Source organism: Colobus angolensis, unplaced genomic scaffold (assembly GCF_000951035.1).
Source record: "Colobus angolensis palliatus isolate OR3802 unplaced genomic scaffold, Cang.pa_1.0 Scaffold19, whole genome shotgun sequence".
NCBI classification, from domain to species: Eukaryota; Metazoa; Chordata; class Mammalia; order Primates; family Cercopithecidae; genus Colobus; species Colobus angolensis.
The window spans coordinates 2,783,383-2,797,232 of NW_012115043.1; the positions used below are offsets into that span (position 1 = coordinate 2,783,383).

At 38.8% G+C, this 13,850-nt stretch overlaps 1 protein-coding gene across 1 annotated transcript in view; it reads right to left on the reverse strand.

Moving 5' to 3' along the window:
- Positions 1-5,079: 5,079 nt before the first annotated feature.
- Positions 5,080-13,850, reverse strand: part of FEM1B (fem-1 homolog b (C. elegans)) — a 19,337-nt gene continuing 10,566 nt past the window's right edge. Inside the window, exon 2 of the mRNA XM_011940338.1 lies at positions 5,080-11,373. Within this exon, the coding sequence (XP_011795728.1) occupies positions 9,738-11,373 (1,636 nt within the window). The 3' untranslated portion in view covers positions 5,080-9,737. The remainder of the gene's footprint in view (positions 11,374-13,850) is intronic.

A 13,850-nucleotide genomic window follows, 5' to 3' on the forward strand; every position in this document is an offset into this window, starting at 1 on the left:
AGCCAGGATGGTCTCGATCTCCTGACCTCGTGATCCGCCCGTCTCGGCCTCCCAAGGTGCTGGGATTACAGGCTTGAGCCACCGCGCCCGGCCTCATATTTTTAAAAACTGCTACCTATGACCACACTGCAGGCCAAACAGAATGTACCTGCTGGTCAAATGCAGCCCAGAGGTCACTGAATTGCAACCTCTGGACTCGCAGTCAGAGGCAGGCAGCCCTTATTCCAGAACTCCACAGTCCCTTCACACCCTTCCCCAGACCTACACCAAGACCAACTAAGTGGTCAGAAGGTAGGCAAACTGAGAGTTGTATCAAGATCCTCAGCCTCTCAATTTCTGTTATCAAGTCTCCCTTTCTGAATCTATTTACTCTGAAGTATAAATGTCCAATATGAGCCTTAAGAGTGCCTGGTAGAGCAAACAAAGATGCATCTTATAGGGAGCAAAGTCTATGCTAACAGTGTTTCTCAATCCTGGCTGCACCTTAGAACCACCTGGAAGCTTTAAAAGTGACCACTGCAAGGGCCCTACCCACTATGGATCCCGATTTCACTGGTTGGGAGAGGGGCCAAATTTGCTTCCAACTTCCCTAGATGACTCTAATGGCTGAGAGTTGTCATCAACAGGTAAGTGAATATCCAAGCTAGAAGATGAAGAAACGGGGGGTTGTGCCCAAGCCCATTGTGCCTCATAAAGCAGAAGATCTCTGCAGAGCTGAGCTTCTCAAAGAGTGGTCCCAGGATTGCCTCAGTCAGACCACAGACTCCTAAGTTCCTCCTCAGACTTCACAGATCCAAGTTCTATGAGGTAATTCTAAGCACATTAAACTTACAGAACAGCCATCTGGATTTAATATTACATAACAGCTATAATATTCTGCTATGATATTATAGTAATATTCTGCTATGCTCTAATCTTCAATGTCCGTTTCTTAAACTGTCAGGCCTGTCTTTAGATGCCCTTCAGCTGTGCTGAGGACTATCTTGGTGGCAGCCAGCAAAGAAAATCAGCAAAAACCCCAGTGGAGTTTCTGGGTTTTACTTTTGTTAAGGAAGGTAATGTTTCTTAACATGACGGGTACCTAGGTGAAAAGAGCAAAGTGCTAACACAAACACAATGGAGACACTATGGAATAGCTCTGCCCAGGGACATGTGGAAGAGCTTCTGGGAGACGGTGTGGACCTTTCCATCCCTAGAGGTCTTTACAAGATAAATTGCTACCTCCATCAGTATTCAAAAGGTTTTAGCATCAATATTGTCTGAGAATAAGACACTAGACTTGAGTCAGTCCCCTGGCTTCAAGCCCAGGATGCCAAGCAGCCTGTAATGGAGACCGCTGGCTTAATCATGTTCCTTTCCTGGCATAACTCACTGCACCCATGCCTCACCCCCAACAAGCAGTCTCCCCACCACCCAAATGTGCCTTTGGTGACTTAAATACAGCCATTAGTATGAATGGTCCCGTTTTTATTCAACATCATACTGGTCTTTGCTTTTACCTTCAGCTAGCTAATGTGGTTCCAGCTTTTATTCTGCACTCCTTCTTACAAAAAAAACAAACAAAAAAAAAAAACAAAAAAAAACCAACTCGCGAACTATCTTTATGTTAGTGTTAACATCAACTAGGTTCTTCTCAAAGGACAGCCAGGCCTAATTGGCCACATTAAAATCTGCAGAGTGCTTTTGTGTCACTGTCTATTCAATTAGTTTCAACATCATGCTAAAATAGGACAGCATGTTCCAAAACTGAAACTGAAGCAGGAACAGAGCTTTGCTGATTTAGCATGAAGAGAGAATTATAAGCCTTGCACCTGGACTCCAAAACTTTTCAATAAGATGTATGCTAAACTGTACCTAGCAAACTTACCAAGTCCAAAGTAGAGTACAAGCAGAAAGTTGTTTTTAAAGGAGGAGCACTATCATTGAGGGACCTACCCTTTTAATCAGCTTTGCATGGTTTTGAGAGTGTCTCGCTCTGTCGCCCAGGCTGGAGTGCAGCGGCTCCATCACAGCTCAGTGCAACCTCTGCCTCTCGGGCTCAAGTGATCCCACCTCAGTTTCCTGAGTAGCTGGGACTACAGGCACACACCACACCCAGCTAATTTTTGTATTTTTTGTAGAGACAGGGTCTTGTCATGTTGCCCAGGCTGGTCTCAAACTCCTGGACTATCTCCCTGGCACTGCATTTAAAAAGATGTGCAGCAACTTAGTGATGTGTCTGAAATGTTTTCAGAAGGTGGCCCAAGCCAGAGTCAAAAAATAACTTGTTTTGTTTAGAAAATTAGAGGAAATACAGAAAATCAAATTTCAAATAGGTGCATCTAACTGGAGAACAAGCTTATCAAGGAGAGAGACCATCTTTCTTATTTTTGGGACAAGGTCTTGCCCTGTCACCCAGGCTAGAGTGCAGTGGCACAATCACAGCTCACTGCAGCCTCAACCTCCTGGACTTCAGTGATCCTCCCACCTCAGCCTCTCGAGTAGCTGGGACTACAGATGTGCACCACCATGCCCAGCTAATTTTTCAGTTTTGTGTAGAAAGGGGGTCTCACTTTGTTGCCCAGGCTAGTCTCTTATTTTTGTATGCGTATCTGTGGTGCAGTGCCTGAAATATAGTAGGTGTTCAGGAAGCACCAATTTGCAAGAGTATCTTGCCGTTGATTAAGGCAAAAGCAAAACCCCAGTCCTCCCCTCTGATGGACTGAGCACACCAAAGTTTTAAAGCACAGGCAAATTAGAAAATATATTTTTGTCTAAACTTGCCAACAAGCTAAGGTTTTCTGAACTATCTAAAGTTTGCCTCTCTCATACTGAAATGTTCTAGGTCAAGTATCTGAAGGAATATAGTACTGCCAGTATTTTCTTTAGTCATCTGTCATACAGCAGACACTACTTGAAACAAAGAAAAAAATGTTTTAAAACCTGTCTGGATGATTTCCGTGGTCTCACTAGGTATTGCAGCCGGGGAGTGACCCAGCAGAGATCTGAAGGTGAGCTTCCTTAGTACTGGCATCTCACAGTGAAGGAGCACTGCTCAGTGGGTCAAGAGACCCAGAGCCCACTCTCAGTTATGACACACTTAGTCCTTGTGCAGCCTTTCTGGGCTTGTGTCCTGAACTATAAAATGAGAGGGCTGAAGTTTTTTTTCAGATCTCTATAGAGACTGGAATAGCCACTCAGAATCTAAATTTGAAAACAAACATGTCCCGAGGGTGTGCTCCAATACCACCCTTTAATACTCTCCTGAGGTGTGAATGCTGGAAATGAGAAGGCCAAATTATTGTTACTTGCAAATGATTAGTGTATCTGGGACATCCAAAAGAAGTAACTGAAAATGTATTTCTTTAAAAAGAAAAAAATTACAGTGCTTTTGTAAAAACATTAATATTTAGAAGTACGTAGTGCTAATAAAAGGAAAATAGTTGTAAGACTTTCATTAAAAAGAAAAACCTAAAAAAAAAAAACAAACAAACAAATTCTGGATAGAGGTGTATGATTTACCTAACCAGACACAGATTTCTTTTGGATTAAAAAAAAAAGATTCAGAAATGCAGAACTGCACAGATGTCCCTAAATCTGTTAACTCAATGCTAAACGAAATAATCTCTTAACATGATGAAATGACACCAAACTTCATCTGGAAAAATAAACATATAATAATGAAAAAAGTTAGCCACTCCCACCTCTCCACTTAAAAAAGACAAATGAAGAAATACTAGTCCAAGGCCAGGTGTGGTGGCTCATGTCTGTAATCCCAACATTTTGGGAGGCTGAGGTGGGAGGACTGCTTGAGCCCAGGAGTTCAATACCAGCCTAGGCATCATGGCAAAACCCCATCTCTACAAAAAATACCCCCCAAAAAAAGAATTAGCTGGGCATGGTGGCACATACCTGTAGTCCCAGCCACTTGGGAGGCTGAGGTGAGAGGATCACTTGAGCCCAGAAGATCAAGGCTACAGTGAGCCATGATGGCACCACTGCACTCCAGCGTGGGTGATAGAGTGAGATCGTGTCTCAAAAAACAAACAAACAAACAAAAACCAAATGCTAGGAAAATCAAAATTTTAAACCAAAGAAGAGAAGGAGAAAGAAGGAAAGGGAAACCATAAAAGTGTCTCTTTCAAATAGATCATGGGGGGGGGGGGGAAGACATACAACTTGGAATAGAGACAGCCTTACAAGCAGGATCTAAAACTCAAGACTCCATTTTTTTTAATTGTGATAAATTTGAATATAGAAAAATGTAAACTTTAGATACAGAAGTACCATAAAGTAAATAAACTGCAACTATTATATGACAGAGAAAATGTACTCAAACTTCTAAGGAACTTCTAACAAGTAGGGGAAAAAAACACAACCCCAAAGCAAACATAGTCAATAAATATATGAAAGTGTTCAACGTCACTCATAATAAAGGCGCACAAATCAAACCATGAAATACTATTTTTCATTAATCACAACTTTGAAAAAACTAAATGATTAAGTAATATCTGATGTCAATAAAGATGCAGAAAGATGGAAGGCAATTTGGTAACTTCTGTCAAGATTTTAAGTAGTCACTAAACCAAGTACCACTGCTAGGAATGAATATGTCCTATTAAGTATTGTACTTAAGGATGCTGACTGCATCATTATTTGAAATACCACAAACTGAAAACCTAAAGTCCATCAATACAATCTAGTTCAATACATTTTCAATCCATCAACAGAATTAAATGCTATGAAGTTGTTTTAAAAATCTATACATATAGAAATGAAAAATGCCTAAGATATATTACATGAAAAAGATAAGATACAGAATAGTGTTGCATTTTAAAAACTGAAAAGGAGAAATAATACATATGTGCACAGAAACATTCTGGGAAGCTACTCAAAAAACTATTAATAGTGATTGTCTCTGCAGAGTCCAAATGGGAGGCGGGGAGAGATGAAAAGGGAACTTTAAAAAAAGTATTTGAATTTTTCTTTACTATTTGAATTTTTTCCCGTGCACATATATAACTTTCACAACTTTAAGGCACTCAACAAAAGAACATCGCAACTACGGCACACTGAATAATAAAGACACAAACCTCAAAGTAGTTTTTTTCAAACATTTACTGAACACAAACACCATTTTTTCCTTTTACACAGCAAGATTGTTAGTTTCAAATTAGCTGAGTTATTAGGACTGTCAATTGCCATGAAACTAAAAATGACTCTACATGTCAAACTCAAATACAAAATGTCATGCAATATATAAATCACTAATGGACCTCTGGTGCAGTCAGCAAGTTTGCTATGTTTATTAAAGTCACATAAATGGTTTGACAAAAGTGCACAATAGAATGACATCACTGGTTTGTTATAAATCACAGTGAATTACTAGAATACAACAATGTAGTTCCTCTACACGGAGGATTGCAGGATGGGGTGAAAAGGACAGGGTCTTTTCCATCGATTAGGCCAGTCAGATTTTACTCCCTAACTGTGTACCTCTGAAAACATTGGTGAGGAAAGCTGAGTTTCTTTCCTCATCTTTTCTTCTCTACCAGTTACTAAGCAACAACAAAAAAAAGCCATGCACAAATTTTACAACACCTGATAAAAAATAGATACAAAATCGTGTTCGTTTCATCACTTGGCAAGCTTGCATCTTTGCTCCTTCATTTTTCTGATTAGGCCATTCATCACATGACTCACCCTGAATAAAAGCTGTTAATAATTTAGCAATACTTACCCCTGTACACACATCAAGATACACTCCCCATAACCATCAAGTCACTGTCTCTTCCCTATACATTAACACAAAGGTACACACCACAAACCTAGACTAGAGACCACATTTACTTTACAGTTTTAAAAATTAATGTATCTCCACTATCAATAGTGTAGTATTTATTTCAGATCCCATATTTGGGGGAGGGCATGCTGTACAACCCAGTCCATCTAAAGATTTGGGAAAGTCTGCCAGAAATACATAAGAAAGCCCTGCAATGTGATATACACATAGGAGTTTTCTACTTTCAAGAGATGACATCCAGAAGAAAGCTATGCATTTTCAGAGCAGGAATGGACACATAGCTTAAAACCTCTGGACTAAAAATATTTCACAGCACAAAAGGCAGAGTTTTGTTTTCTTTAACCCCTTTTTAACGTTATAGTATAGTCAGTGAGAAAAACAGAATAGTCATGTGTGCATCAACACATCTGACTAATCTGAAAAGGAACATTTAAGATTCTTACAGAAAATCTACCATAAAAAAACAAGTCCTTTATACTTTCATTCATCTATTCACTAATTCAGCCACTGACTGGCTGTTTCTAAACCAGCAAACTGTAATCAAAGGTCTGGCAACTCACTCCTCACCCCACCCCATTCCAAAAGAAAAGAAATGCTTCTGTTTGAACAACCCAAAGTGGTCTTATTCATAAAGTAGCTGCCTCAACTATAGTGGAAACTCTTAACAGGGTGTTGCTCACTTGAAATTTCAATTTTCAAAACATTTGTCAAACAGAGTTGGTATTTAGAAAGCTGCTGCCCCCAAATCATATTTTACTTCAAACAATGCTATCATACCTAAGTTCTCACAATTACCAATTGTTAGTCCACTATTAGTATAATGAAATAAAACCCTTCTCAGAAACAAGCAGACCAAAGCTTACAGATGGTCTGCTTTTGGGTTTGGTTTCTTTAAAATTCCCACAGCAAAGAACCTTAACATGATTGGGCTGTGGCCTACTAGAGCAACCAGGGTGGACTGAAAAAGCTATGCTGTCAGTGTCAGTTCTAATGTAAAAACGTTCCCCCTTCTTTATCAATTGAGGGGATGGGTTTGCTGCCCATTCCTTGAGTTAAATAGTTAACTTAAACTCAATAGCTCAATTTTGCCAACTCTATCAAGTGCATAAAACCCACTTAAGTTTCTCATGATTTGCAAATGAAAACATCCATCTGGGCCTCCCTAGCTCATCCAGATTTATATAACAATTACTGAACAGGACAGAGAAGTTTTGGTTGAATCTGTAATACCATCAATGAAGAGATACAATTCAGAGCATAAGTATACCAATAGTAAACATCAAATGACCAAAGTGGCTGCAAAATGGAGACAGCCTAGAGTTCACAGAGGGCTAAGATATAGAACTATCATTTTCTTACCTATTTTCCTTTTTTTTAAAAAAAAAAATTAAGCTGGGGAAGGGTCTGGCTACACATATTTTAAAACAATTCTACCAAAAACATTTTAAAAAAACAGGCATGTAGATCACTTATTTCAAAAATGATTTTATACAGGTGTTTCACAATACACATTTGGATTGATTTTACAAGATAGAATTAGATTCTCAGCAGGATACTACACAATTTACCACTATACTAAACAAACAAACAAAAAAATCTAATTACCATTAGCATAGTTCATAGTTTATTCCACTGTCTTCAAATTTGTTCTCCAACCTGTCAGCATTTCAATCAACAGTTTTTCTCCAGCATTGTCTTCCCTTCTCAAAATAGAATGTCATTAAATTTTGATGTCTGAATATGTACATATAATCATTATCCTCATTTTATAAATAAGCAGTGTCTTAAATAGTGCTGGTCCTGGGTAGCCAAAGGGATGAAATGTGTTTTTAAAACATGCAACATTATCTGATATTTTAAGTTTTGATGTTTAAATAAAAATAATATACATTAATAATGGAACCAACTGAATACCAAGTATCAAAGTTATTCCTTAGACTGTCCAATAAGCAGACCTTGTAGTCTGAAAAATAAAGGGTCTGATCTGAACTGTGGAAAAGCATGATTCACTCACCTTGAAGAAGAGCATTTTCTCTTTCAGGCCACTGAGAGTTGCTAAGAGCAAGGTACAGTATTTCCTTGACTCATACCAGGAGGATCAAGTCTGGTAATTTTCAAATTAGGGCTCACTCAAATACCTCCATTTAAGCCAACCTAAAAACCTTCCTTGTAAAATCTCAGGTTAGGAAAATAGAAATCTATTACGATGACAGAATTTACCATCAAAATATTCCTAACTGAAGCAAGAGGACACACAAAGTATGATGATAGCAACTGTAAAAAGTATCTTGCATCCTTGGGGGATAGTCCCCCCTTCTGTCCCCTCCCACCCTTCAAAATATTTCATTTTGTGGGGTATTTCTATTTTATTTAAGGCCCTAGGTGCTGATTTTGGCTTGGTCATTGTTTTATACTGATCCAACGGCAACCTTTCTCTTATACTTTACAAAGCATTATCCATACATAAAATGTTAATTGAAACCTTATTTTTTTTAAGTTTATATCTGATGCTGCTACATCATTATAATGCTTTTCATTAAAGGAAAAAAAAAAAAGCTGCAGGTCTTCACTTACAGTACCATGCACTATGAGTAGCTAAGGCATTCATTTGGCACTAGAGAGAAAATTACAGATACAGCTAATTTTGCTTTCATTATCATTTTTAACATCAATAGAAATAAGCGTGTAACTTTCACTTGAATTTCTGTAATGCTTAAAAGATAATCACAGAATACCCTTTTAGTTTGACAGTTAAAATGTTGCCATTAAAACAAAACAAAACAAAAAAACCATAAAGACCTCTGTATAGCCTGTAGGAATAAGTGACATTTTGTGGTTGAAAAATTTGCAGCTCTCAGACAAAATTACCTTTCAAGTGGCATTAAGAATTATTTTTATCATAAAAAACACGTAAGTTCCTATACCACACTAGTGATATTTCTACTTCTTGTCACAAACTAAGAAAGTGAAAAAATTCAAAAATATCCTGGTTCCTTTTCATCTGTCATAAATAAAAATACCTTATTAGGGAGGCATAAATAATGCCTTCTGGAAAAGTAGTTTCCAAATTTTAAAAGATACAGGAGGAAAAGGGAAAAGGGGACAAAAATAGAATGTATAGCTACACTGTGACAATTTGTTTCATAAGAAAACAGCATTCATAATTTTTACATGTCTATGAGCTGAATCAAATAGACTGCTGCAATTTAGATAAATTTCATTAAAATAGACTTTGAAGAATTCAAGCCTAAAGGCAGAGTCCATCAAGATTCTCTGAAAAGTTGGTTTAAGATGATAACCATTTTGTATATACTACCCAGCATAATGCAACAATTTCAAATGGGTTTAACTTTATAAATTTGTAACTATTAAATTAGCACATTTTCCAGATTAATCTGCAGCTATTTTTTTAAAATCCTCCTGAATGCTAAAATGTGCTGCATCACTCCGTATAAATAACAGAAGAGTGAAAACTATCTACAGCAGTTTGGCATGTGCAGAACACCTGGATATCCCATTCCTTTTAATGTTCCTTTTTAGCTCTTTTTCTTCATAAAATCCTCAAAACTGCTGCATGGATAACATGCTGACATAGGCTGAACAGAAATACTTTTGTAAGCAGCTGTTTAAAACATTATCAACTTGAAATTATAAATGTCCCTTGTTACATAAACAAAACATTTTATATCTGTTCCTTTCAAAAAAAAAAAAGACAAATAGGTGACCAATATCCAAATACCTTATCGTTACACCAAAACAATGTGGCTTTGTTTAAAGTCTGTCTGAAATCAATTACCATGAGGCAAAAAAAACAAATACAGAACTAAGGAAGGATGGGATGGGAGGAAGGGTAGTGGAAAGAAAAGCAGAATTTATGAACACATAATTCTACTGTCTGTGATTAAAGTCCTTTACTTTTTAGCACCACATTAAACGACTTTACACATCCAGTCACTTAATGAAATCCAACAAACTCTTCAAGAGTTCTGGGGATCTGGTCTTGGTAGTTAATGTCATTAGCCCGAACTGCTCGGGCAGCCAGGCACTTGAGACTCATCTTCATTTGAGTTTTAAGTAGTATTTCAGATACCCCAGTTGTACTTTTGTCTAGCGGAGTCTTATTCTGTTTATTCGTCATGTCAGTGTGAGCTCCAGCTTCAACTAGGCTAATGATGATGGAGTGCAAGGTCAAAAAATCACTGATGGGCCTGTTGTACTGAACGATAATATGAAGGGCACTGTTTCCCTCATTGTCCACGGCATTCACCTCTGCACCACAGTCCAGTAGGAGCTTTGTGACAAGTGCATTTGGAAAGCTGCAGACGTCATTGGTGTGGAAATCATCAACTGGAGTATTGGAATTGACAGCCAGATGCAACAAGGTGAAACCTTCACGAGTTCTGGGATCAAGGTGAATCAGGTTGTAGATCTGCTTGTTAATTTTGCACTGATCTTCTTCGCTGCACTGTGTTTTGGTAGAGATGCACACTAAATACAGAAAGGTATAGAGATTACATTCATAATTGTCCATAGCATTGTGGACATCAGCATCTGAAATATTTTTCACTCTGTTCATACTTTGTTCTATTTCCAAAACACTGCATCTCAAAACACATTCTATGTCTGGGGCCTTCACAGTTTCATTCAAATGTATCATTTGTGAGAAAACTTGAGCAAATCGAAGAAGATCCTTGTGGGTGTTCCTGTTACCTTTTTGTCTGAGGTGCAGGGCGTGAAGCCACAACTTGATACACTGCTCAAATTCCATGTTATCTGCATAAACGGCTCCCCTGTAAATGATGGGATGAGAAACATCAATATTGTCAGCACCTAAAATCCGTTCCCGAACTATAAGGCCTTCCATATGAAGAGCATCTCTGTCTTGCCGAATGGACTCCAGTTCCTGAGGATTTCTACATTCAGTTCTATTCCCATAAGCATGGATTGGTGGAAGAACCTCTTTTTCGAGAATGTTATCACCATCTTGAAACCTCTCTAACATGGCTAAATATAGATAGTGGTATGTCTTTATGATGTCATAGTTCTCACGGTCATTTGCAAAGGAGGCACCCAAGAGTTCCAAAGCTTCAATCCGACTTCTTCGGTCACAATCAGCATGAGAGAGCAACAGTTCAACGACATCAGCTTTACAGCTTTCGGCAGCTACTTTCAATGGCGTCATCCCATGGCCATTCACTACTATAGCAGCACGCCATTTTATCAGCTCTTTCACAATATCTATGTGACCAGCTTCAGCTGCAAAGTGCAACGCTGTGGCTCCACAATGTGCTTTAGCATTGGGATCAGCACGTTGTTCTAAAAGGTATCTGACCACATCAGTGTGTCCCTTATATGCTGCAATCATTAGGCAGGTGTTGTCATATTTGTTGGCAATGCTGATGTTGGCATTATTTTCAACCAAGTATTTCACAATGTCCAGTCTGCCATCAAAGCATGCTGCCCGCAGAGGGGTTGAATTAGTTACTGTGGTATGGTTCACGTTGGCTCCATGGCTGACTAGAAGTTTAACAACTTCAAAATGTCCTGCTCCAGCTGCACACCAAAGAGCAGTGGCACCATCAATGACATACCTACACATGAAAAGAAGAAGCAGTTAGATAATGGAGGCCACAGCCTAACATACATTTAAAGGATGTGTTCACTCGCACCGACCAAGACCTCACTCTCCAGAACATTAATAAAACATCAGTTCTCATGAAAATAAAAACAGGTAATTTAAGAAAATCACTTTGCATAGTACTTATACCTAATATAAAGCTCAATATATGCTAGCTATTACTGTTACTATATAACCCTAAAGAACAAACCTGAAAAATCAACAACTTTCTACTAGCAAAAGTAAATACATTTCAGAAGGCACAGAGGAAATGTATAGAGGTAGCTTCTTCACCACCAAGTTGATTCACTGGTTCCTAGAAGAACATGTTCCTCTTTCCCAGTAGCCTCCAGGCAGCAAGCAGTTTCTGACAATTAGGAAAGCCACCCCAACCCTACATTAAAGCCGCTTTAAGAAGAAAAAAATAAACCAGATTAAGTTTCCCCTAAGCTAATTGAGTACTATACTACAGCAATGAGAATGAAATGATTATTGCTCCCTACACAATATGAATAGATAACATAAACCTGATGCTGAGAAAAAGAAGTCAGATGAATACAGCACATATTATATTATTACATTTACATACTTATCTGCAGTGTTAGAAGTGAGGATACTGGTTACTTTTGGGGAGAGGAGTGAATGGGAGAAAGCACAAAGGGGACTCTAGTAAACAAATATGTTCACTTTGTGAAATTTTTATATATTTATAATTAGTGCATTTTTCTCTAAGTTACATCATACTCTAATTTAAAAGTTTTAACAACATATATGTATATGTGCGTGCATATACTGCTTGTCTGTGTGTGTTCCTCAATCAACCACTATAGGAAAAAACTAACAAGAGGAAATAATTCGCACTTTTGGAAAACCAAGCAGATATCTTCTGACATGACTGGACTTGTGGTTTCATATTTATCACTTACTTACTAAACATCTGATATGTGCTAGGTTCACTACTTAACGTACAAAATTAGACTACTGCTAGAGTCCAATCTTTCCCACCTTTCTACTGTCAATTTTTCCCCAACCTCAATTTCTCAAATTTTTACCACTAACCAAAAGACCTGATAAGTAGATTTTTGCTGGAGATAGTCTACTGTGCTAGAAGCAGTAAGTATATTTGGAAGTGTTAACAAGAAAGGTTGATCAAAGGAACATTCACTAGGGCAATTAAATATATATACCAAAAACCTCACTAGTGAGCTTCTCACTATACAACCTTACAACACTGGTCAAATTATATCCCCCACGAAGTGGAAAAGAGAATAATGCTCCTGGTGCTACAGTTTGAATGTGTCCCCACCAAAATTCAGGTGTTGCCAAATGTGAACAGCATTAAGAGGTGATGTCTTGAAGAGGTGATTAGGTCATGAGGGCTCCTCCACTTGTGAATGAGATTAAGGACCATATACAAGAGGCGTTAGGCCTGGCGTGGTGGCTCACGCCTATAATCCCAGTACTTTGGGAGGCTGAAGTGGGCAGATCACTTGAGGTCAGGAGTTCAAGACCAGCCTGGCCAGCATGGTGAAACCCCATCTCTACCAAAAATACAAAAATTTGCCAGGCATGGTGGTACATGCCTGTAATCCCAAATACTCAGGAGGCTGAGGCAGGAGAATCGCTTGAACTCAGGAGGTGGAGGTTGCAGTGAGCCGAGATCATGGCACTGCACTCCAGCCTGGGCACAGAGCCAGACCCTGTCTTTAAAAAACAAAACAAAAACAAAACAAAACACAAAAAAGGGATACTAATCAGTCAAGAGAACTGCAGATTTGAGTCTCTCTACCTACTCTTACAGTATAACTTTAAAAAGACAAAGACAAACGCTCCACTGCAAACTGGTAACTGAAAGGCCCACAAGGTTTCCATTAAAAATTCCAGTTATAGGCCAGGCACTGTGGCTTATGTCTATAATCCCAGCACTTTGGGAGGCCAAGGCAGTAGAACTGCTCCAGTCCAGGAGTTCAAGACCAGCCTGGGCAACACAGTGAGACGCTGTCTCTACTAAAAAAAAATTATTTTTTAATTAGCTGGGCATGATGATGCATACCTCTAGTCCCACCTATTAGCAAGGTTGAGATAGGAGGATCACTTGAACCTGGGAGGTTGAGGCTACGATAAGGAGGGATCTCACCACTACACTCCAACTTCCCACTTGGGCAGCAGGGTGAGACCCTGTCTCAAAAAAAAGAAATTCCACTTATTGAAGGAAGCAAAGTCCCTTTAACAAAAAGTAACTGGTGGCCAGGTGCAGTGGCTCACGCGTGTCATCCCAGCACTTTGGGAAGCCGGGGCAGACAGATCACATAAGTCGAGGAGTCGAGATCAGCCTGGCCAACAAGGCGAAATCCTGTCTCTACTAAAAATATAAAAATTAGCTGGGCGTGGTAGTGCACACCTGTAATCCCAGCTACTTGGGAGGTTGAGGTACAAGAATTGCTTGAACCC